This window comes from Pelodiscus sinensis, chromosome 1, assembly GCF_052426305.1.
Source record: "Pelodiscus sinensis isolate ZL-2025 chromosome 1, ASM5242630v1, whole genome shotgun sequence".
NCBI classification, from domain to species: Eukaryota; Metazoa; Chordata; order Testudines; family Trionychidae; genus Pelodiscus; species Pelodiscus sinensis.
In genome coordinates, this window is record NC_143052.1 from 169,578,070 (window position 1) to 169,604,469 (window position 26,400).

At 38.7% G+C, this 26,400-nt stretch overlaps 1 protein-coding gene across 6 annotated transcripts in view; it reads right to left on the minus strand.

The window, feature by feature from the left end:
- The window catches only part of CADM2 (cell adhesion molecule 2), a 1,018,160-nt gene that overhangs the window by 56,562 nt on the left and 935,198 nt on the right, over window positions 1-26,400 (minus strand). For 5 of the 6 annotated variants that reach the window (XM_075909639.2, XM_075909633.2, XM_075909667.2 and 2 more), the window contains one exon: window positions 4,804-4,923. The exons of the other annotated variant lie outside the window; for it this stretch is intronic. In XM_075909639.2, the coding sequence (XP_075765754.1) occupies window positions 4,804-4,923 (120 nt within the window). The remainder of the gene's footprint in view (window positions 1-4,803; window positions 4,924-26,400) is intronic. 6 annotated transcript variants of the gene reach the window in all.

Genomic DNA, 26,400 nt, shown 5'->3' on the forward strand with positions numbered 1-26,400 from the left:
CGAACTAGGGTGGTAGTGTAGACATACCCTTTGATAGCTGGCTTTATATAGAGATTGATAACAGCAATATTAAAGGTTATAAGACACTGAAGGCATCAAGCTCTTTCCATATACATCTTAGAGGGCCTGTGTAGGTGTAAACATATGCCACACTTTTTTGTCTGTTATACATGGAATTTGAGTGGAAGGAAGATAACTTTTTACCCTTTAACAACCTGTGAGATGAATTCTGTTTGGATGGTTTTCAGAGAATCCCTTTCTCAAAAAAGTTGTGGATGTCTTTCAATACATAGGACTCTCAAATAAAAAATTCTCCTAAGTGTAGGACTATAGCATCTTAGTGCTTTTGTGCAGTCAGAGAAAACATGCAGCATGCTGAGAAAAAGTCAGAGCTGGTAATAATCCTATTCCTTTGCTCAAGACAAAAACTATTTTTGAACCTCTGTATAAATAACTGGTGCCTATTGAAGTTGCTGTGTAGTCGGATTAGATTTTTTGTAACTTAGTCCTAAAATCCTCAACACTACATAAAAATACTTTTTCTGGACTGAGCCTCCATGCTAGTATTATGTTTAGAACTAGGAAAGAAGTTCTGTAGTTTGATCTTGGAGTCAAGATTGTTGTTTAAATTGGGATTTTTTTTGTTCTCTGTTTCTTTCTGTTTCCACGATATTCTTAGACCTCCAGCTTTAAGACTTCATGTGAGAAGTCTGAAAGTAGCCTTGGAAACTCAGTGAAACAGAACAAAGGAGATTAGGAAAGAAAAGAAAGCATCAAATAATAATAATCAAGTCATTATAGAGTGGTAATCAATTCTCATAGGGCTTGTCTACATTGGCCCCTTTTCCGGAAGGGGCATGGTAATTTTTGAAATCGCAATAGGGAAATGCGCGGGGGATTTAAATATCCCCCGCGGCATTTAAATAAAAATGTCCGCCGCTTTTTTCCGGCTTTTAGAAAAGCTGGAAAAGAGCGTCTACACTGGCCCCGATCCTCCGGAAAAAGCGCCCTTTTCCAGAGGATCTTATTCCTACTTCAAAGTAGGAATAAGATCCTCCGGAAAAGGGCTTTTTTTCCGGAGGATCGGGGCCAGTGTAGACGCTCTTTTCCGGCTTTTCTAAAAGCCGGAAAAAAGCGGCAGACATTTTTATTTAAATGCCGCGGGGGATATTTAAATCCCCCGCGGATTTCCCTATTACGATCTCTGAAATTAACATGCCCCTTCCGGAAAAGGGGCCAGTGTAGACGTATAGTGTGTAGATGTTAAATCACTTGACAGGATCTCTGGAAAACAAATATCTTAGAAAGTAGTCCATATTCAGATTTAGGCTGAATGTTTAGGTCTATAGGAAAATCCTGAGGTTGGTAAACTGTTGGAAGCTGATTTAAACTGGGGAAGGGAAAGAGGAATGAGAGTTGCAATTTCCTTATCTGGTTTGAGTGAAAACACACACATTTGTTTTTAAGCTACAGCTATACAGTTATGAAGTAGTCTATAAAACAACTAGCTGTTTAAAACACTGTTGGACAAAACTGCTTTTAAGATTACACTGATTGCTGTGTTTATTACAAGTGGTGAATGTGAGTAAAAGCACAGTAGCTATCTTTGAGACATAGCTCTTTCCTTAGTCACTGTTTAACAGCACCAGCCTCCTTTGCCCCTGCATCCTCTATGACTTCTCTGTTGCCTTGTGGTTTATTTCTCTGTCACTATCTCAAAGCACTGAGATACGTTAATGAGATCACGTGGAAGAAAAATGAAGGCACAAGCAAAGAATTGGTAATTTTGAATATTCTTTTGATATCAAAGGAGCTGGGAAATGGAAGCACTGTCCACGTAATTCTTACAGTTTAACTTGCTTTAATAAAACAGATGCTCTAGTCAATTTTTTATTCCTGTACAGACACCAGGATAAAAAGGAAAGTGAGATAAAAAAATGAGAGTAATATGATTTCCCAGATCAGACTGTTGAAATTCTGTGAGATTAAATAAAAATATTCACATTTATAAATTAACCATAATGATCAAACCTTCATTACCTTCCATTCATTTACTGTGCCCAAATTTTATGTTTAGTTCCATGAATGTCATTTATACCTCTTTATAGAGTCTTTAAAAAGAAGTGAAATAGGCAAAGGATGTGCAGTGAATTTTTTAAAAATTGACTTTTTAAACATCCTGAATATAACACAAACTCTTGAAGTTCCCAGTACAGATGACTGGAAGCAGCACTGTATCCCCTATTATGTGCAGTGACTTTTGCAGATGTTTTGAGGCACTGCTATATAAAGCTTTGCACATTTTGTAACAATCGTTTCACGAGTGAGTCAGTCAAGATAGAATCACCCACGTATGAGCAGTAAAGTTTAATACAGTGTATATTAAATAATGAATTATTCTCTTTTGCGGTCTGGCTGTTCACACATTATTATATTCATGTCTGTATCTTTTTGTTTTGTATTTAATTCTTTAACTATTTAAGTCATGGCTACCAAGGCTTACAAGATCTGTGGCTTTTCTCCTACCAGGCAGGAAAGGGATACAACTAAAGAAAAAATGATATAGGGGAAAAGGCAGCTTCCATTTTGGAGAGCTGTGAGTGTGGCACAAAACCAGGTATGCAACCTCAGGGGACTACTTGGCCATACATTTGGGGGCAAGCTTAAGGTCCCTTTGTGCTACTCTGGCAGACAAATGGACATAAAACCTGGTAAAAAGGAACAGGATCCACAAATTTGGATGAGGTTCAGTCAATAATTTGGACTTCTGCCTGCTTATCTGAACTCATCCTAATGGTCACTCCAATGTCAGATTAAACATATTCTAATATACAGGGGGATGGAAGCTTAAAAGTGAAACATTTCTAAACTAGCCTCCGTTCCACAACGCAGAACATCCAAATGATCAAAATTAGCATATAAGAAGCCAGGGAGTGAGATCCTGTGTGAAGAAGTAACACCATCTGATGTAAAAAGATACAGTTTTGACATCAGCAGTTTAGTGTAGCTCAGTTATTTTAACAACCTACAGCAACAAGAAAAAGCAGCTATTTCAGAACAGACACCAGCCTGAAAGACCTAGATATATGTCTTTCATCCACATCTCTAGCTCTCAAAAATGTATGAATTCTTCTGGTAGCCTCCAAACACCTTCCTAAATAAATGCACAGTCCTAATGAAATGCCACAGGGTAAAATCACCCTTTTGTAGGAAACTTTCTCCTTTTCTAATATCTAGCTTTTAATTTAGGAAAGATAAGCTATTATAGCCCTAACATGCCGATTTGGTGCCCTGCTGCTGCTTTTGACATCTCCCTTTCTTGTAGATGATATGTATTTCTGTAATGTTTCTCCCTTTCTCTTAACAGTAAAAAGTTACACATTTTCACACTGTATGAGGATTAATAAAGTAAAAAAAATGTATTATAGGATTGCTGGTCAGTTTAATTTCATGCAGAAATCACAGTAGTAAAATATTAGTGTACTACTACTGAAACAACTATGCATATTGTTGCCAGGATGCCTAATCTTTTTAACATTGGTTCTAGATATGTTCAGGAAAAAAACCCTACCATTCCAAATACTACTGAGCTCTTACATAGAGTTTTTTATCCACAGGTTTCCAGGAGCTGTACAAAGGCAGAGTCATTATCCCCATTTTACAGAGGTGGAAACTAAATTAAATGAAGTTGAAAGTGACTTGCCCAAGGTCACCCAGCCAGGCAATGGCAGAGCCAGGAATAAAAAGCATGCCTCCTGATGCCCAATTCAGTGCTTTAGCTGCTAGGTCATACACTTAAAACAGTTTTAATGTATTTATCAAGAAAATGCTTCTGCAGAGACATTTGCAGCACATATGTAGTCCTAGCTTTCCCAAAAGGTTTACACTGCATTATATAAATACATTTAAATACTTCCAAGACTTATTTCTCTCTCTTTAATTCACTTGTGCCTTCAATGGATGATGGAAGAGCCTCCTCCAACTTTTTCTTCAAGACCAACTCAGAGCGTAAACTAACCTTTTTTTGGTTTTGTTTTAGACTACATGAAAATTCTTCCTTAAGAGTGAGGATATATTAGTTTAAGAAGCAAGGCACACAATCCTCCAAAGCCAATCACCCTTTGCAACACTCCCAATATATGGTAGGCCTTTAAATAAGAGACTGAATCTAGATTCTCCCCCAATACAGGGCAGAACACTACAAGAAAAATCTTCTTAAAATATAGATCTATGGAAAAGAAAATTCAGGTGATATACAGAAGCTCAGATAAGATAAAGACATTTGTTAAATTAAAAGCACCTTAAAGGTTAAAACTAACAAGCCTGAAAAAGATCTGGATTGTATTGCAAGCAGGATTAAGTCTACAGAAATTCCAAATCCAAGATACTTATATCTTGTATTCCACATTACACCAGTAAGCAAAAATAATAATTACTAGTACTTAAAATATTAATATTATAAATATTTCTAATAACCAGTTTAAAATAATGTTTATTTAAAATATTGTATTTGCATTTATATAAGAGTTAAATTTGCTAATCTTAGAAAATGAAGTGCAAACTGAAATAAATAATTAAGTCACCCTATCGAAGTTTACACTTGTTGCTGGAGTGGTAAGAATGTTTTATTACACCTTTTTAGACCTTGTTAACTATTGTCATGTAGATTTAGTACCATATCAAAACAAATATTTAGGCAAAATATTTAAATTCTCTCTGAGCATTTTCTATCCTCTTTAAAATTCCCTGTAATTTCCTATTTATAATGGGTTTTTCAGGCCATAACAAAGAAGAATACTGTACCTCTGGTGCTGATGGCTGTTGCCGATGTGGTTGTGCTGGTTGTTAAGGTTACAGTGGTTGTGACTGTTGCAGTGGTAAGTGAGGGGATGACAGTGGTGGGAAGCAAAGTGTTGGAAACATCTGGTGAGTGGAAAAAAATATAAAATAAAATCATATCATGCAAACAAAGGAAACGCATAATAATGGTTCAATTTGTAAATACAAGTATGTAGAAAATGTATAAATTAAAACATGCTTAACAGATTATTACAGGTACAAGTAGGGTACCTTGAAATTCTTGACATATCACTCTCTAATTTCATATTCAAACATCTAGGGAAAAGAATTTAAAATACTGTTAAAATGATGACATTTCCACAGATCTAGAGAGTGAATATTTAAGTGACAAGAATCCATTTCTTCGCTGAGCCATTTTAAAGGTCTCATATGGTAAAAACCAAATATAGATGAAACATGCTGTGTCAGAGTGGGAGATGAAAAACAAACCACTATCATGCTAAATAACACACACATGTTAACGAGAAATGGCTGTATGTTAAAACACCTACTTTCAGACAGACTTAATGGAAGGAAAAAGGGGAAATTTCTACTAACTATAAAAGCTGCTCTTTTTCGGTTTGCTTGTCTTCTTCCCACACATTTGTTTAAGACAGAGTTGTCTGCTGAGATCCAGAGCATAGTATATTTCAAACTCCTTACCTTTGCTAGCAGGCAAAATAATTTTACAATCATCCTAAACATGGGATACTTAACATAAAGCAACATTTGATAACCCCTAAGAAATTTCATTTGACATCCAACATGTAGAAACATCTATGATAATTGTATTAGTAAAGTTGTGAGTAGACATGGAAAGAGGTGCAAGTCTTCAACAGCAGTAGCCTAGAAAATCCTTCCCATCTCTTGGTCACACTCTCAGCTGAGCAAATGCAGATCTGCTAAGCTAATGGCACTCATTTTGGTAAGATTGTAATCAGAATTCCTTATAGTAAAACATGATTTGAATATATAGAAAACAATAAACACACATACAGAAACAATACTTAGATGTGCACTGCCAAGGCAATAAAGATCAATGTTCCTTTGCTTAGGAAGGGACTGTAAATAAGAAAAGATGAAAGGAAATAGAGGAAAACACTTCAATAAGGAAGATAAAAGCATTGGACACAGATTTCTCAGATAGATTCTGAACTCCTTCTGGCGAGTACCATCCTTACTATATATGTAGCTCTATTGGCTTCTGTATGGCTAACTTCAGAAGCAAGGTGCTACCCACATGCCTCAGGGGATCACAATTTGGCCCATAATTTCAGTTCTTCCTAGCTACAGAAAGGTATCATTTGCTAAGGACCCAATTATGTATCTCACAGAACACCATCAGGTCCCAGTGAATTCAGTAGTAGTCAAGGATGATCAGCACTTCACAGGAGGAAGACAGTTCAGGAATGGGGTCCTTGAGTTCAGCATTTCCCCACATGTTTACATTATTTTCAGGCTGGATGACAGATTATTTTGTGGTTTAAAAAGTTTCCCTAATATTTCTTCCGTTATTTTACTTTTGATAAATAATATCATTCTTCTTTCTACAGTCTATACTTGCAGAATATTCTATTTTGGAAAACATCAGATAGCTACATGAGATCACTTTTCCACCTTTCATACGCTAATGTTTACACCTGTTCTTCAGTGGGAAATATTCCCAGGCCAGAAAAATTAAGAAAACAAGCTTTTTAAATAATGAATATGGCACATTAATCACTAGAACAAACTGTAATATTGCCTGGAGGGTGACTGCCATTATAATTAAATAGAACTGACTTTAATGAGCATTATAAAGTAATTAACATGTTAAAAAGATATGTTATATGCACCAAAGTACACAATTATGTCCCATAATGTGAAATTCCTTCTTAGATAGATATCTGGTAATAGTTACACTACACTACCCTTACAAAGTGAGGGAGACTTGTTAATGGGCACTAACAGATGATAGTAATATTGGTTGGGCAAGAATAATAATTTCTGATCTTAGAGAAGAATGAAACTAACTATCCAGAAATCAGCATCCAGCTCAAGGCATGACACCAAATGCCTGAGGGAAAATTTGCCCACCGCTTCAAGGATTAAACTAATTTACATATAATCTCTGCTATGTTCAAATCAAAGCAAATGTATACATAATATAAGTAACATTAGGAAAAACTTCCTGTCAGGATGGTTAAGCACTGCAATAAATTGCCTAGGAAGGTTGTAGAATCTCCATCACTGGAGATATTTAAGAGCAGATTAGACAAACATCTCTCAGGGATGATCTAGATGGTGCTTGACCCTACTGTTACTTTCTTAATAGAATAAATATAAATGTATAGTAAACTCCCTGTGGTTAGGCAGCTTTGTTCATAACATGAAATAACTAGAAGGAGGCAACTGCCATGCTGATATAAGCAGGAGTCAGTTTGATTGCAGAGAAGATCCATTGTTTAACTCTGCACTCTGAGTTATGTCTGAGTCTTCTCAGGATTCTGGAAACATCTAGCTCACACTGGTTATGTTCAGAGATTTTGCTTCAGTCAAGTCACTCTTTTAGTAACATCACATATCACTTGGCACACTCAATAGTATTAGTAACTACATACCTATTGTTACAGCATCCACAAACCACACACACTAAAATTCTGTGGACTGCATCTCATCCTTATATAACACTTTGGCCAACCTAACTAGAGCTGTAGATGATAGTTTTCAAGCACCTGAGTTAATCAGAAGCTACGGTCCCGTATTCACAAGATTTAGCAACTTGGGCTCCTAATTCCCATTGATTTTCTGTGAGATTGAATCACAGAAATGTAGGGCTGGAAGTGAGATGCAACTTCAAGAAATTATGTAATCCGACCCTGTACTGGTGGAGGACAAAGTAAAACTAGGTCCCTGACAGGTGTTTTTCCAGCCAGTTCTCAAAAACCTCCAGTGATGGGGATTCCACAACTTCCCTTAGAAGTCCATGCCAGAACTTAACTGCCCTTATAGTTTATATTAATCTGTAGCAAAGTGGATTTATGTTAAGTCAATCACTTTTTATTCTAAATTCAGTAGACATGGAGAACAATTGATCACAGTCCTCTTTATAAAACCCTTACCATATTTGAATGCTTATCAGATCCCCCTGCACAGTCTCTTTCTCTCAAAATTAACATGACCAGTTTTTTAAACTTTTACTCATAAGTCAGGTAGACTCCTAAAATGTCTCTGCATTTGTTAACATAGTGGTTGTCTCTTCAAAAGTGATTTTGAACAATAGCAAGAAAAACTTTTTTGATTGCCTTACAAGGAGGAGAAAACCATTTGCAACACACTCCACTCCTTCATTGTTTGATGACATAGAGTGAGATATGGGTGATAAATCGTGGGCCTTAAAACCTAGAATGTTTCCCGCAAATCAACCAGATGGCAACATTCTCTAATATAAAGCAAAGTACAACAAAAGTTGCTGTTTAGGGCACAGAAATCACTACTGGTATATTTTTAAAGCTGTGTTGTTGTTGTTCAACTGGTGATACATCAAATTAGTTTTAATCTCAAGCCTCTAAACATTCAAGACCATTATGATCAGAAAGGCCTGAAGATTTCCTGGAACTTTTGTTTTTTACTGCCTATGCCCTGTTGCCTCATGCATATTAAAGTATTCTTCCTAATATTCCTTGTAAAGCATGAAATATTATTTTCATTTTATAGATGTGGAACTGAGGCAGAGCGTGAGTGATTTGTCCAGAGTTTTACAAAGTCAGGGCAAAAATAATAGTTGAATCCAGAATTTTTAAGTCCCAACAAAGAGCATTAAAATTAAGCCTTCTGGTTTGTACGATTGGACATTAAATATAAATTTTAATTAAAAAATCCAGTAATTCTCTGTGTTACAACCGGCTGTTTTCTTCCCTACACACACTTTGAAAAACATTCCATCTGTTCATTTATTGAATTTATGACACATATGCATTTGGTTCATTTATACTTGCTTGACTAATGTGGATGGATATAGTCATGTATTGTTCTTGTTTTTTTATTTTTGAAAAAAATATTCTTTTATAACAATGAACACTTTCATCTTTAATAATATAATGACTTTACCTACTTCAATTACCTTTTTCACAGATACAGTGCAACAAGCAAGAGTAATGAAAGCATCTTTTAATTCAAAAACACAGTTTTAACCACAACTACATGATTAAAGTATTCATACACCACAAAATGGGGCCATATTCTGGTAAAATGGTTTATTTTTTCTGAGACTTCTTTTCAGTTCCTAAAAACTATTATAGATGATGCCAGACACTGAATCACTAAAATAAAAATACAGATACCCATATAAAATGGATTAGTTGCATATATCTAAGATGTCTTTAAATTTACTGAAAAGGCAAGTAATCAAGTAAGATTATTCATAGTCAGCATTAATTTTAACTCTAGCTACTGAGGCAGATGATTACTTGTTGACAGGTAATTAGGATAATGTTAATTGAAATGATGCACTAACCTTAATATCTCCTTTAATTTCCTAGCTATCTTTTAATGTCCCAAAATAAACATAGTGAGCCAAATTTTCAAATGAAGGGAACTTTTTTTCTCTCTCTTTGGTGGTGCAGAGGGCCACAACCCAAAGCGCAAATGCTTAGCAGAGAATTCCCCTCTAATGGGGAAATCCCTATTGGTGCATTTCTCCACATGAAGAAAAGAGCATCAGGCATCTTCATTCAATCATCACTCCTCCACTGGCTTAAAGGTTATCCTCTTAAGACCCAACGCCATTTGCAGAATGCAGAGATAATTAGGAGTAGTTCTAACCACCATCAGAGCTAGCATGGACTGGAGGATCAGGAAGCCTGAACCATTTCCCTGATAATCTCTCCTCCTTCCTGCAACAAGTCCAGCAGGGTTCCATAAAGCAGCAGTCCTTCTTCTTTTACGTTAATGGAGCTACATCCATTTACATCCACTGAGCGTCTAACCCTAGGCATTCTGAAATAAGAGACGGTGATGCTGCAAATTAACAGAGTGCAGTTTCAAAAAAAATGGCTGCACTACTGTAGCAAATTATTATATAAAGTCTGACAGAAAAATTAAAAGGCAAAGTGATAAAGATGGATGGACCCTGTGGTATTTGGACTGAGAATGAAAGAGACCCTAAGAGTTAACTGAACTGAGTGATGACTTACCTGGAAAACAATCTCTCTACTCTGCAAAATTTAATCAGAGACTGTAATGTGCATTACTGAATTATTTAGCGAGATTTTAAATCCAAAAGGAGTTGTATTTACTGTTGTTCGCAGAAACTGGGACTGAACAAAGAGATTGTGGCTTGAATGTCATGCGACAATAGCGCCTTAGCAATGAAATGGAAAGATCACAAAGCTTCGTGGACATGAGATCACTATTTATGCTTTTACTCAAAGACTTATTTGGTGTTGCGTAGGTCTGGGTCTGGCCCAGGGCAGGGGGCTGCACAGGATGTCTGATGGCTTCTCCCCTGGTCTGGCCCAGAGGCAACCGGGCCACTCAAGCCACCTGCTGTGCTCCCTGAGGCTGGCTCAGGGTGGCAGGGGCTGCACAGGTGTAGCCAGACAGGAACCCCCCCTTGTAACATCCATTTTTGCTTGCCTGGAGCCTACAGGGCACACAGAGCAGAAGGCCCAGGTTGCTGTGACCGTGAATGGCTGTAAACAGAGATACGCCAATTGCTGACCAAGAGGCTGCCAAGGAGTGTCCTTGACTTAACCCATATTGATACGAACACACAGCCGTCCACGGGGGGAGGAATCTCTCGCCCAGTAAAAAAAATGTCTAGTACTCACAATTTAGTTCCCTCTCTTGAAAGTGTAAATTAACTTGAAACTTGCTTGTAAGAACTGGCGCCACAAAACGGACCAGTACAATTCGGCATCTTAGATAAGAAAGAAGATACAGGCCCCCAGGGGTATATAGATGGGTCCAACAGCACATTTTCTCTGAGTGTCAATCTACCATCTATCTGCTGGTCGGGTTAGGTGTTTGATCTCCCGAGGTTCCAGAGGGGACGCCCACCTCGTATTCATCTTTCCTAGGAATTGAGAGACCGGCCCTGGCCTGACACACTGGAGTCGAGAGGCACAGAAAGGGGTAAAAATTGTACCTGGATGTGGTCCTTTGCTTAAGTATATATATACATAGACTTAGAGCTCTTTAAAGATTAAGCTGTCACTTGGTACCATTATTTCTATCTTTACCTTTTTCCTGTAACCATTTTTAAGATCTATATATATATATATATGCTAGCATTTAAGAAATAGAGCAATAGCCATTGTAACCATATGCTTTTATAAGTCTTTTAATAAACCTGTAACTGTTTAAGCTTTAACCTGACCCCTTCAGTTGCTGTAACAGAACCAAACACAATTTAAAAGAACTTCAGCCGGTCATAAAGGGACAGACATAGGCAGAGCTTGGGCGTTTGGATCTATGTCACTCCCAGGTGACAAGATCCGTTGGGGCACCTTTTCAGCCTTTCCTAGGCTGCCCGCTGCGAAGGAACCCCTGTGTTCTAGCAGCTAAAATCTAAGGTATAATAAGCTCTTCCTATATAACGGGGCATCTGTTGGCCTGCTGGCCACCCTCTGCGATGGGACCCCGGTCCTAGCAGTAAAGACACGGACGTTAAACCTTTTCTCGGAAACACACACACACACACCCTGCCCTGACCGCCGGCTGACAACAGGCCACCTGCCAGCTTCTCCCTGGGAGTGGCTTGGAGAGGCGGAGTCCATGCAGCATGGTTGCCAGGGGCAGCGGGGGCTGTGTGGCGGCTGGCAGCTGCTTCCCAGAGGAGGCCAGAGTGGCAGAGACCACACTGCTTGCCAGTGGAACTACGTAGGTCTGGGGCATTGATGTTCCCCTGTGGTCATTTATGAGCAGGGCTCAACAAATCGCTATATCTATGAGCCCGTGGCGAGTAGCTGTCAGCCGGTCACCCCAGTCACCGGTGCTGTGCGCCTGCACAGTGCTGGTATGGCACATGCGTGGTGCGGGGCTAGCGAGTAGATCTCGCCGTGGTTCACTGAGCCGTTTATGAGTATAACTATCCTGCTATCACAGCCCTCCCTTTCCATTTGATATGAAACAACCATATTCCATTCACATTCCATTGTCCTGGCACAACCAAACCCTGGCCATCCTTTAAGTTATGATAAGAGGAAGGTCCTAGCTCTTTAAGAGTTCTTGAACGAAAGCACTCACAGATGGCTGGACAGACATGCACATTTCTAAAATATATAATAAGACTAGTTAATTCAGATTTATGAAACTCTGAAATGGCAATTTATATTTGTTTTTTGTTTTTTTTGCTAGCAAACTGTCTGCAGTTTTTAAAAATCAAAATCAAAAGCATCTCAATAAAAGTATGATGTGGCTCTGATTCTTAATTAAAACAATAAAAGTCTAGACCAATTTCCAATTAGTTCACATAGAGCTTGGCTAAAATAACTAGTCAGTTTGGAAGCAAAATAAAATAGATTCACATAGTCTCAAGATTTAAGAAGTGTAATGCATCTCTAAACTATACTAAAAATAGGAGGATATTAAAATGCTCATTAAGGTTTTATTCAATGCTGTTTGGTAGGATGGGAAGAAACAGAAAAAAGTCAAGGGATTGAAACACAAAGATCTTGGGTTCTACTGCTTCCTCATAAAATATGAATTAAATGAATTGTATTTTTCTTCCCTCCTGTTAAAAGATTTTTTTACGGGGCTTTTTTCTAATCTTGAAAGCAGCAGATTTAGTAACAGATGGAAGACAAAGCACTACACAACTTTAAAAAGCCTGTTTCTCTCTTCTATTTTAGTTAAGCTAAAAATTGGTGTCAACAACAAGTATAGACACACACAGAGGGCCAAGATTCATGTATGGGAGTTGGTACACAACACTCGGAATGTGGCTGAACTTTTTAAAATAATATTTCTTGTTTATACTCTTATAGCATCCAAAAGCCCCACTGTACAGACACAAAGGAAGACACAATTCCTGTCCAAAAGAGTTAATCTAATCTGAAACTAAAGCAAGAGTTTGTAACCATGACAGAGGAGGGAGGAAGGGTAAGAAAAATAAGTCCACATGCTTATACAGATAATTATTACACAAGTATTTGCGTAGTCCAACACCTTCTGGAAATTTTTTTTTTTTTTAAAAAAAAGCTGATTCTGATTACCTTACAACTTTGCCATTATTGAAGGGCTGGTTTCTTTTAAACAACCAAGCAAAAGAGGGTATTATAAAAAGGGAAGCCAGAAAAGGGTGTCAATTTTCTCACCCCATCTGCTCAAACTGTACATAACGTCATTAAAAGAGTTAATGGGGGAAGTATGGCTGAAGAAAGCTATATTTCCATTACAACACATAGCTGGTAGCTCTCTCTCTCTCTCTCATATTATTCATATATATAATGTTTGGGCATCTGTCTGTGAGTGCTTGTTCAAGAAATCCTCCTAAATGGTAGGAGCTAGGAACACCGAATTTGGTATACAGCTTCCTCTTTCCCTAAGGTAAAGCAAGATCAGGGTTTGGTTGGGCCCGGAAAGAAACTGTTTTCCATAACATGGAAAGGGCAGGGAGCTGGAGCTGGGTTGTTCAGAGGGACACTATACTCACAGTGGCCACTGGGGGCACCTAGACCACAGGGGAGAGCTATCCAACAGAGTGTCCACTGGGGACAGCTGCACCACAAAGGAAATGGCCAGCAGGGCTGGGGGCTCTTCCATCTTGCTTGCCAGCTCACCCTTCTGGTTAGGGTTGCCAGGTGTCCGGTATTCACCCGGACAGTCTGGTATTTTCGGCTCCCGTCCAATGAAAAAAATTCAGAGAATACCAGACACATCAAATGTCCAGTATTTTCTGAATTTTTCCCCGGCCAGGAGGTGAAAATGCCAGGCACCTGACAACCCTACAAACACTCAGTACCCGCCTCCTCCCCCCCACCCCCTGCCCTGGCTCCCAACACCCCCAGCCCCCCCGACCCCAGCCCCCATGCTTACCTGGTTCCCCAAGGCTGCCGGCCTAAAGACCTAGGGGAAGCAATGCTTTCCCCTGGGTCTTAGTGCTCAACCACTCCCCTGTTCCTATCCCTGCACTAACTAAAGAGGACATGCTTTTAATGCTGTTTCATTTTAAAGGCCCCCGATGGCCGAGGGAAGATTGGGGTGGAGGGGAGGAAAGGTCTGTGCCAGATGGGACTGCCAGTGCTGAGCCCCTCCTCAGCTCCGAATCCTTACTCTCGCACTCTCCCCAGCACATTTCTGCCCTGCCCCACCACATTGCCCTGACTTCTGCACTGCGCCTCCCCCTGGAAGGACCTAGGCAATGCCAGGTAAGTCCTTTAACGTCTCTATAAAAAATGAAACATAAAAAGGGTGGTCTGGCTGAAGATGAATTCAGAACAGAACACAGGTAAAATGGATGAAGCAGCCGGAAGATTTAGCTGAAATTCAAAGAGAGCACCCACCACACGTGAGCAGATGGGCTACCTTGGAATTTTATTATAACCTGGGCTCATTGTGGCAGATCACGTAGTGACAGGTAGTCAAAAAGACATTTTCCATGTATATCTGGCAAAAAAAAATACAGCCTTTTCTTTCTGGTGCTACAAATGTTACTAATATGCCTTTGTTATCTTGCACTCTACACAAAGCTATATGGTGCTGCACACAGAGAGCATTTGAAAATTGAATGAAGTGCAGAATATGGCAACCTGCTTGCTGATCAGGGTGTTTCACAGGGAGTGTATAATATCAGTGTTTCAATATCAGCACTAGCTGTGGTTAAGTTTTTAGGTAGAATTCCAAGATTGTGGTTTTGACCTCTGAAGCCCTGAATGCGTACCTGAGGGGCTACCTCTTTCTATCTGCCATTGTGTCACAGTTGACATTAACAAAGGAATGGCAGCAGGAGCTTCCTAGATGCAAGCAAGAGAGCTGTTGGCAGAAAGGGCCCCTTGATTCTGGAACATGCTTCTCTCTTTTGGATAGAGAACTCACATGCATTAACATTATAAGTATGCTGCAAAGTCTGTCATTTTTTGCAAGGGGCACAGAGTCCGTATAAGGGCACCCAGAAATTAGAGGATGATTTAGGTGGGATCTTATTATATGATTGGGTATGGGTCTTCAGGTTTTTTTCCTGGGATAGATAATTAATTGGGAGATTTATTACTGTTGAAACTGATGAAGTAAAATGATGAATGGAAATGTTTTAATTTTTAAAATTGTGTTTTAAATTTTGGTAGATGCCAGAAACACATGATTAAGAATTTGACATTTTCTTATAATTATCCCTAAGCATGCAAAGTATTGAGTACTATTATGCATTTCAAGGAAATGGGTCCAATTCTGTATTTAAAATGTTTTAATAATCTAGATTGAAGAGTTGTGTTTAAGTGTGACATTATCGGTGATAAATATCAGCATTAAATGCAAATGCCAACAGAAAGACAAAATTTGTATTCAACAGATGGATTAACTTCTGATTATTTGTTTTCTTATGCCAATAAAATATTAGAATATTTAATTTAGATGACTACAAATATGTGCTCTGAGTTTGAGGTTTTATCAAAGTCATCAAATATTTTCAGCTTAGGTTTTTAAACACAGTTTTCTACTGTTAATATGTTGCATCTCTAAATCAGTTCACTGTCACAAATAAAACTGAAGTGTCCTTATCTTCATTTTCTAATCAATCTACTTACCGTATTTTCCGGCGTATAGGGCGACTGGGCGTATAAGACGACCCCCTATCTTTTTAATTAAAAGATAGGGTTTCATCTTATATCCCAGCGCCCCTCCGCCTCCTTTGCTCCCGGTGTCCCTGGTCTGCTGGAGATGGTCCCCAGCAGACCAGAGGCACCGGGAGCAAAGCCGCCAGGAGCGCCTGGGCTGCCCCCCCCCCCCAGCCCCTCCGCGGCTTTGAAAGCCTCGGGGGAAGCCGGCGGGGGGGCATCCCAGGCGCGCATGGGCTGCCCCCCCGCTGGAGCCCCTCCGCGGCTTTGAAAGCCTCGGGGGAAGCCGGCGGGGGGGCATCCCAGGCGCGCATGGGCTGCCCGCCCGCCGGAGCCCCTCCGCGGCTTTGAAAGCCTCGGGGGAAGCCGGCGGCGGGGCATCCCAGGCGCGCATGGGCTGCCCCCCCGCTGGAGCCCCTCCGCGCGGAGGGGCTCCGGAGGGGGGGCAGCCCATGCGCGCCTGGGATGCCCCGCCGCCGGCTTCCCCCGAGGCTTTCAAAGCCGCGGAGGGGCTCCGGCGGGCGGGCAGCCCATGCGCGCCTGGGATGCCCCGCCGCCGGCTTCCCCCGAGGTTTTCAAAGCCGCGGAGGGGCTCCGGCGGCGGGGCATCCGGCGTACAAGACGACCCCCGATTTTTGGGGGATGTTTTTTAACTTCAGAGGTCGTCTTGTACGCCGGAATATACGGTATTGTAAATACCCTACTCTTTGTCACTGAAGTGTATTAAACCATATCACATTTTATATAAACGTATCAGGAGGAAATTAAGTAAAACTTACACAATAAGTCATTGACTGCAGTCTTTTTATATTTATTTATGAACCAATGCCTCAGTTTTAAGTATTACATGATTCTTAATATGGGCACTATATGGTAATTTCAAACATGTTCCATTGATTCATATGCTGAGGTAGCTTTATTCATAAACTTTACTTCATAAATTATTATTTTAATTATATAAAGATTACAATTGTAATTGGAACTCAAGCACATATTAAGGGACATCCCTGCTGTGAAAAACTGACAATTTAAGTAGACTAGACAAAAGTTGGAAGAAAGGAAATAGTATAATTCCCATTTTACAGATGGGAGACTGAAGCAAATGATTAAGTGACATGCCTACCATCTCACAAGAACTTGTAGTTCAGCTGGAGATGGAGTCCACCAGTCTAGTGCCTTAACCACAAAAAAGAATTCTCTTTTGAACATAATAGAAATCCATACTTTTATCTTCAAAAAATGCAAATGTGTTTATACTTAAAAGAGAACTAGTACCATAAAAATGATTAAACTAATTGTTTGTGTATAATCACCAGGACTTGTCCTCAAGCCTGGCATACTTACTATACTTCTTAGAATATAATTCTGTGCTATTTGTTGTCATCTGATCCTATAACATTTGTGAATTTCATTTTTTTTAAATACACAGGACAAGTTACACTGTCTTTTACATGTCCCTGAATGACTTCTAAAGTTAAAATGTCAAAGAGAGTCTGTGGTGGCGGCAGATTTCTGAAAACGTGTTTAAAAAAAAACCCCTGACATGGTACAAATCAGACACCAAATCAGCCTTGAACCAACTGGCACACTTTTTCAGAACAACTGCACATGGCTCTTTCTGTGAAGAAAATTCTGAAAAGCTCAATCAGTTTCACAGCTGGAAGATGAAAGAGTCAAGGAAAGGAAGAGATGGGAGTGATTCTTTTATATTATTTTCTCTCTTATTGAGAAACAAGTTAAAACTAACACGGAGTGCTGATATTTCTTCTCCTTGATGTTGTTTTCATTCTCTCTAAGAAATTCAGGACAACATACAGGAGTAGTTGACACAATTTGAGATTTACTACAATAATTGTTGAGTTAATAAAAAGGATTATAAAGACTTTTTAAAGTAAAACTAGAGGTAGCTGAGCCTAATCCAAAATGCTTCAGCAGAGAGTGATGCACAGTATGTTTTGCTGAAATTTTGGCAATTTTGAAATCTGAAGTATACTGTGTTTGGTTAATAGGTGACACTGTAGTAGATAAATACACTTAACTGACACAAAAATACCATTGTGTAATCCAACCTGCCACCACATAAACAATTTATATATTTTTAGTACTCAAATTTTCAAGGTATAAGTTTTTTCTTGTTCTAAACAATTTCATCTGTACAAACTAAAATGAATTCAATATTACAGCTTAAATGAAAACCCCATGTTCTTTTTGCCATGCAAGTCATGTACAACGTGCTGTTTGTATATTGAAAGCTCAAACATGGTACACGTGTTGGAACTGAAAACGAAAGACACAACTTTCTTAAATTGAAATAGCACACAAGTAGGCAGATAGTCTTTAGCTATTTTTAGCCCATAAAGCATTTCAATACCATGATTTGTCCACCAAATACAATAACACATGCTTGAAGAGAAATTTGGACCTAACTGCTAATTTATTTCATATAAAATAACATATCAGGAAATCCTCTACAAAGAAGTTGCAGTTCCTGCTGGTCAGAACTGAAAGCAGTGCAGGCAAGCAGATCAACTCTTGCAGGGGCTCTCCAGAATGCTAGAATGAAAGCTACAGAAAACCTAACTAGAAACAATGAAAGAGAAGGCATCAAAGGGGTCAGGAAGGCCAACAGTAATCCATAGGAGTGACAGATTGTGATTTGTGAGCTATAAGTGGCTCTTTCATGTATCTCCTGTGTTTGCAGCACATGGTATGAAAACACTGTGATTTAATTATAAACCAGTCTAAGTTATTAACCAATCAGGATGTTTTTACTATGTTATGCACCAAGTGTGGATGATACTATACTCGGTCAGTCATTTTGCTGTGAGAAAATATATATTAAATCAAAGAATTCATATTATGAATAAAAACTAAAGTGATTATGATAATTACTCTCCAATCTTGACACTTTGGGATAATGTTGATTATTAATTTGGTTCCTGAACCACTGAGGGATGAGTATCACTGGTTCACAACAAAGAGTTGAAGAAAATTAATCTATTTCTTACTAGGATTTTCCTTTCAGACCCATTCTTTCCCTGCTCCACTCTTTTGCTAGTTCTTCACTCCCCCCAAAATGAGAAAGTGTGAATTGGATTGCCACTGTCTTGTAGAAATATATTTGGCAATTAAACATCAGTGAAGACTGGTGGCACAGGGAGAGTAAAGAAAAAAACAGACTTAAGCCTTTTAAGAGAAAAATTATTACAAGCCCACAAAACCTTGGAGCGTCCTCCTCAAATGGAGACATCTGCCAAAGCTCGCAGTTTTCAGAAGTTAAAGCTTCACTAAATCTGAGTCCATTTTCAAATGGAAAACAAAAGCATTCACACTCTGCCAAATTTCAAATTCCTGTCCCAAACGATAAATCTACTGCTGCTCTTCAAAAGTACAGTAGTTAAATTTTTTTTAAACATAGCCATAACTATCTATTTTTCCCAAACCTATTCTTGGAAATGGCTTCACCATTTTTGCTGAAACTTAAAAACAAAAAACCTAAACAAAACAGTCACTGAAACAAAGATGTAGTGTGAAAAATCCCGTCCAAATTAAAGTTTGCAATATTCTAAGCAACTGAAAATACAGGCTTATAACAAAAAGAGTTAAACAACCTTGGTTATAGGCATCATTATCGGTGTCACTTATAATATATGACAAGTTTAAAATCACATTGGTCCAAAAAGTTAATACCTGTGCATAAAAGCAGAATTCTGTTATTTTCAAAAATAAATTGCTTTCTGCTCTTCAAGTTACACATTATGGTTTTGGATGCCTTTTGCTATATTCTATTACAAAATCACCTTAAGATTTAATATCTCATAATCAACTTTATAAAGAGTTAATGTGAATTACTACTTGCTAAGTAGGAACCAACGAGCCCTGCAAAAACCAAAAGACAGCAACACACAAAGTAAAATAACAGTTTCTACTAAAAATACATGTAAATAAAATATCTCAAATTAATCTAAAACATTGAAACAGGTTGTGACAAAACTTTGGCTTTTTTGTTTTGATTTTTGTTTACATATGACATGTAATATTACATATCACATGAAACATTGTTGATCAGTTATCCTTATATTCATTACATCCAGAGAAAACCAAATTAAGACATTTAAGATGATATTTTGGCTTTGCATTGTATACAAAAGTTAGCTGTGTATCTGAGTAAGCTGGATTTGACAAAAGCTTACCAACAATTATAGTAAAACTAGGAAGTTTAATAACTACAACTAGCTCATTGCCACCAAATTACCAATACAAGAAATAGTAATGGATTGTCACAAACCAACCTCAAATGTGTGCATTTCAGCCTTATAACTCTTTCTTCTTCTATTGTCATCTTGATTCATAGGAGAGCTGCATGAGGGACGCTAGATCACGTATGTTTTTTAATAGCTGTCCATCAGAGATGTGTTGGCAGTTTTGCATAAACTATGCCCACCCCATCTTAATTCAAATTAAAATACATTACCTCTATACAGTGATTATAGAAGCTACTGCTTGCTCGGAACCAAAGATCTGCCTGCAACTCCTGAATTTTGCAACCCTAGTTGGCAGAACAATATGCTGCTAAAGTAACACTAAACTAAGATCAACTGAAATCTTAGCTATTAAAATGAAATAGCATGTCATTATACTCTACTGACTGCAATGCATCCTAAATTTTACTTGTATATTGCTCATAAAAGAAGACAATGGTCCAATTACTTAAAAATGCTCAAGACTGCAGAGTAATTATCATAACCCTTTTAGAGTTTTTATTCTATACAGATAATAAATGAGTTTGTAGGAAATGGGGCGTAATTAGCAATTGGTAGACTAACTTTTTCATTTATTTAACTAAATGGTGCTGCAACAATCTTTGATTTCATGCATTCATGTTATCTTCAATATAAATAAATTACAAATAATGGAAGTTAAATCTGGCATTTAATATATGTAGTATTGCATACAATGTTACCAACCTAGAAAATGTTTAAGTCCAATTTTGAGACATAGCTTCATTAAAGTGAAATGCAGAAACATCACAGTTTTTAGTTTATATTATCTTTCAATAATGCTAGCATTGACAAAAAAAGTTAGACTCGGGAAATTCAGAATTTAGATTATACATCAACAGCAAATCACAGTGAAATAACTGTAAGTCAAATTTGGGAAAACCTCCAAAATGCTTTGAAAAATTACCTGAACTCTGCTTCAATAGCATCAAAACCCCCAAACTCATACTTGAAACAAAAACAAAAAGAAAAACCAGCATTGAAGAACTATATGAAGAACTGGACTACCTGCGGAGTAGTTGCAGTACACTTATTTCCAGATACACTCCGTTGTTGATTCATTTTCTACACATGCATCCAAAGTACTATCTTTATATGTTCAGTGACTGTAGACATGGAGAAAGCCTCTTTAAAATTCAAAGTTAGCATGCATTCTACTTCTCTTTAAGGCATTACACAGTAAGTTTAAATGCAAAACTATCACATTCTAAATTAACAAATTATACATCTGTGTAACAAATGAAACCTTTTAATGTGTCATGTCATTGATGCCATTTTTCAAAATTCCAGACCTGCATACCTCAATGGAGGACTAACTCATATTTTAAGATACAAATGGATGGCAGTGTCATTCTTTGGATATAACATGTTAGAATTTGTAAGGCTATGTCTAGACTGCATTGCTTTTCGATGAGGCATAAGGGATGTGTTGAAAGAGTGCTTTTTTCCAAAATTTGGCACTATGTTAATGTTCCATATGTCAGAAAAGCCCCTTTCAAGAGTAAATTGGAAAAGATACATAATTTGCGCACTGCAAATTGCGCGTCTTTTTCTGATTTAACTCTGCAGTCTAGACATAGCCTAAATGTCCACAAATGAAGAGTGTGAACTTTACTGTGCTGCTACTTTCAAACAGAAAACTATTTCAAGAAACCATTCATGAATTAGAGCATGCATAAAATTAAGACAATATCATAATGGTCTTAACAGACTTCTCACAATTAAAGGTGTCCAAACACAAACTTCCTTAGCCAAAGTGCAGAAACAGGGTTATGCAATGCAAATGTGACACAAAGTCTATGTGGAAGTAGAACCTCAGAACTGGTTTCTTGGGTTTGTTTGAACACGGATGTTCTTGAAAAGTGATGAACATTTAAAAATTAAGGTTCACCTAATTTAACTGTGAATTATAAGAAAGTGTATGCAAATTTCCTGCATTTTTATAGCCATTCTGAAGGGGCTGGGAAGATGTCTCTCCACCCACCCCTCCTTCCAGCTACTTTTCTTTGGTATCTTTAGGAACAGACCTTCACTCTTGCACATCTCTGAAGACCTGCAAGAAGGAAATCCTTCCCCTGAAGATGCTAGTATGTACACAGATTAAGAAATCCTTTCCTGTGGATACTGTATTATGAAGTCTGTTTATTTAAATTGCCTAGTAGGCATGTCAATATGTAGCCAGGACTTATCTATCGATTAATCTTGTTGATTACATGCATTACTCACCCTGCCTTGCTGCCTCCGTATCAGCATGAGGTGCTGGTTTTCAAGCAGGTTCCCTGTGCATGCTGGCTCCGCAGACCTGCCTGCCCCTGCCCCCTTGCTGTCTCCTACAAAGATGAGAGGGGCAGAGGCAGGAGCTGGTGGTGGGGGGAGCCAGCTAAAAAAATTGTTCCCCCCAGCACCAGCTCTGTGGTGCTGCCTGCCTATACCCCCTCTCCTCCTAGACAGCAGCATGGGAGAGGAGGCAGGGGAGGCTGCCACAAAGCAATCTCTGTCAGCAGCAGCAGCCCCTGTCTCTGGGGCGTATGAGCTCCCCGCAGACAAACCTACAGAGCAGCCTCTGTCTGCAGAAGGCCTAGGTTTGCCACCGACAAGATATTGCTACAGACCAGCCTCTGTCCATGGGGAGCTCAGAACCCCACAGACAGAGGCTGCTGCCACCCCATGCTTCTGCCTCTGATACAGAGGCAACAGTGCAGGGTGCTCACCGGGAGTGGGGCCAGGATGCATTGGCTGCTGGTCCCACCCGGGAACCACTGAATAGTTCTGTAACCGCTAAGATTTCCTGATTATGTGACTATTCAATTATACAATATCTAACATCCCTATTGTCAAGGGAGGTTGTGCAACCTCCAACACTGAAGATTTTTAAGTGCTGGTTGGAGAAACACCTGTCAGGGATGTTCTAGATGGTGGCTGGTCGTGCCATAAATACAGGGGACTGGACTTTATGACCTCTTGAGGTTCCTTCCAGTCCTATGATTTGGAGAAGGGAAGAAAAGAAATTGTAAGGGAGCAGCACGTAAGAGTACAGAATCTTTTCTTCCAATTTTTCCCCTCTTGTTTCTAAGGCCAACAAGCCAGCATTCCCTTTAGTCTGTGAAATCAAAAAGCAATTTTTTTCCCACAGGAAAGCATAGGTACCCAGACTATTTAAACAATATCAGAGCTGATCCACCATTATATTTAAAATCTTAATAATTGATAATGAACACCTTTTTGGGATGGCAGTTCCAAGTAGCAACAAAACAGACTTTTTGAACATTGGTGAATTCTTCTATTTTTAGGAAGAAAAAACTGAACACCATGTTGTCCATTTTAATTCAAATTTGGATATTTTACACGTATATACACATAACACACACACTCAATTCTCAGATCCACATATAAGCTATCTTTTGAGGTGAATATTTCTTTATTTGTGATTTATATGTGCAGACATACAATTTAGGTATACAATAAAAAATGAGTTACAAACTTAATGGTGGAGAGGTTACCACTACCTTAATAGCAATGTTACTTCTCTTTTCAGTAGTCCAAGCACATGTTCAGTGAAAGGATAAGTCAGTGTAGTTCCCTCTAGTCGGTCATGTCTGTAAATTAAATGATTTATTCCCATAACAAGTAGGCCGTCTTAGGGTTTATCCAACTTGTTCAATGTTTGGAAACACTCACTGAGAGATGTGAACACCAGTCATAGGGTTACTTCATTATAATGAGACTTGCTGCTCTGTATTGCTCTCTTTTTCTATTCTTTTCCTCTTGCAGTGAATATTTTGTCTGTTTATCTTTGAGAGACGTTTGCAAGAAAAGATACTCACAAGCAATGCATGAGATTAATTGGAGTGCTGGAGTGAAAATACTTGCAGAGCAGAATGTCTACTTCCCATTTGATAGGCCAATTAGAGAATGCATTTTTACCTGCTTTTAAAAGAATTCTCCAGCTTTTTAACCTTTTTAAAAATTGCTCTAATAATCATTGGAGCACGGTAGGTGTGTTTAGTGCTTTCACAAGTGTGAAAAAGGCAGAGGTCTAAAACAATTATAGAATGGAAATGAAACATGATACAGAGAGGGAGGGCAACAGGGGCTGACAGAAGACAAATAAAGGAGGTTATAAAACATGAAAATAATGCAGTTTGGCTTTGTATTGTGGCAAAGCTCCGGCCTAGCCAGGAGAGGGGCAAAGTGAGTGAGTATTGAGGACAGATTTGAAGAGGGAAGATGCTTGGTGCACTTCAAGAATATGACTGTTCCAGAGATCAGGGCACAAAAAAGAAAAAGAAAATCGGTGAATGCAAAGGCTAAGACAAAGGCAAATGCCCAATTGTGTAGTCTCACCAATTAGGGTGAACAGTTTAAATATGATATGGAATGAGACAAGGAACTCTCAAAGATAAACAGACAAAATATTCACTGCAAGAGGAAAAGAATAGAAAAAGAGAGCAATACAGAGCAGCAAGTCTCATTATAATGAAGTAACCCTATGACTGGTGTTCAAAAGTGACAAAAGTCTTTGAGGAAATGGTTGATGGAGTCAGAGCAATATCAGAATTGGCATATGTCTATGCAGCATTCTGAAGCCTGCAGGCAGGAAGCCTCCCAGCCCTGGTTTACATGCTTATGTCTCTAAAAACAGTTCAGTGGACAGTGCTTTGAAGTTGCTGTTTGGATTGGAGCAAATCTGAAGTGTTGTCTACACAGCTATATTTAGAGAATTAGCCTGAGTCCTGCAAACTCAACTCTCTTGACTGGAAAAGTTACTCCTATGGGCTCCAAAATGCTAAGCAGACATATCCTAAAGAGCTAACTGCTCTATGCTGGAGAGACTGAAGATAACAGGGAAACTGGAAAGGAAAAGATAATACAGGTAGTACTACAGCAAGAAATAACCACGTGTGAACTACAGTTGATTTTGGAAGGTACTGTACACTTTTCTGTTGGAAAATGTGTTAATTATAAGAAAACTTTTAATGGACACCTGAGAGGCAGGCAGAAAAGCAGCTGTGTCAGCCAGTAACCATTGTTTTCTGCCAGCTTGGACACTCCAACTCCCAGGGCAGCTGCATTCCGGGGGTCTCTAGTTTCTTGGCCAGTCAGCTCACTGGGAGGCAGCTGCCCAGGAAGCTGAGGAACTGATTTCCTGAACAGCTGCCTCCCTCTGCTGCCTGGTTCCATAATATGATGGCTGCCTGGTGAGTAGGGCAGCCTGAGAAGCATCTGGGAGCAAGCTGAGAGAATATGGCTCACACATTGATGTGATTGTTCTTTCTAGCTTCAAGTGCTGTCTACTTCAGAAGAAAAATAGAGGCTCAAGTTAATCCAGGTTTACTGCCCAGGAGAAAGCTTCCAAATCACTAGGACTAGCTCTTTCTACTACGTATATTGTATTTGCTGATGATCACTGTATTTTGTTCATGATGATTAGTAACTCAAGTTAACTTTGAACATCATAACATTATCTTGTAAGATCATAAGATTCTTGATGTACAGTAACTCCACTTGTCTCATTTAATCTAATGTATACATACAGTGAATCACATATTATCTAGTGATAATAAGTAAAAACCCACAGTAATTTGTAAATTACTTAAAAGCATTGCTCTGTTAGGGGATTTCCAAGTAAAATATAATGGACTTGTTTACAATGGAATTTTCACTACTGTCTGACGTAGTGGAGCCCCTATTTCAGCTTTGCAGATATGAAAGCCGTGTTTGGAGATTATGCTCCTGAGCATGGCATAGAGTGAATCCTCTAATAAGTGTAGGGATGCCATGCTTTCTTGATACCCAAACTTTGGTTTCTGGTGGTACACACACTGCTGGAGCAGAAATAAGAAATCCGGGACAGGGCAGTCCCAGGCTACAGCCAGAGTAGTAGAAAGTTTTTTGCCTTATTCTGATCATATTTCCTGTTGATAACAAAGAGTTGATCTTGATATTGGTCTATTTGTCAGTATGAGTTCTGGCCTCAGTATCATTTTCATTGTCTTGTTCACATTGGGGAATCTTCCATCATATTTAAACTTCTGTCATATTTGATATTACAAAATTGAGCATGAACCAAGTCTTTAGTGATGGTGGCAGCCACAGGTGATTTGTCCAAGTAACTTGATTATGACAGACATGTTCTGTTCTCAACTCCAGATATAGTAATGGAGCTTTTTATTTAAACTTTCCAAGTAGAAAATATTATTTTTAAGTCGAATGTCATGAATTTGGTAGTTTGTTCTGCATACTGGTGCTTAACAACAAACATTTGGTCATAGGTAACAAAAAATTCTCAATAAAGTAAAGGAAAGAGAAAGCACAAACTCTGCTGCCTAGAGTCCATCACCATAATTGAGGTATAATACATCTTACCAGAACATATACTTCTAATACAGTAAAATAATATGTGAAAATGTAGAAATGACAAATAGCTACAGTTATTACAAGTATTAGAATTACTGCCGGAGACAAATGTTTGAGTGAATAAAAGAACGGCCATCCTGAATCAGACCAAAGGTCCATCTAGCCCAGTA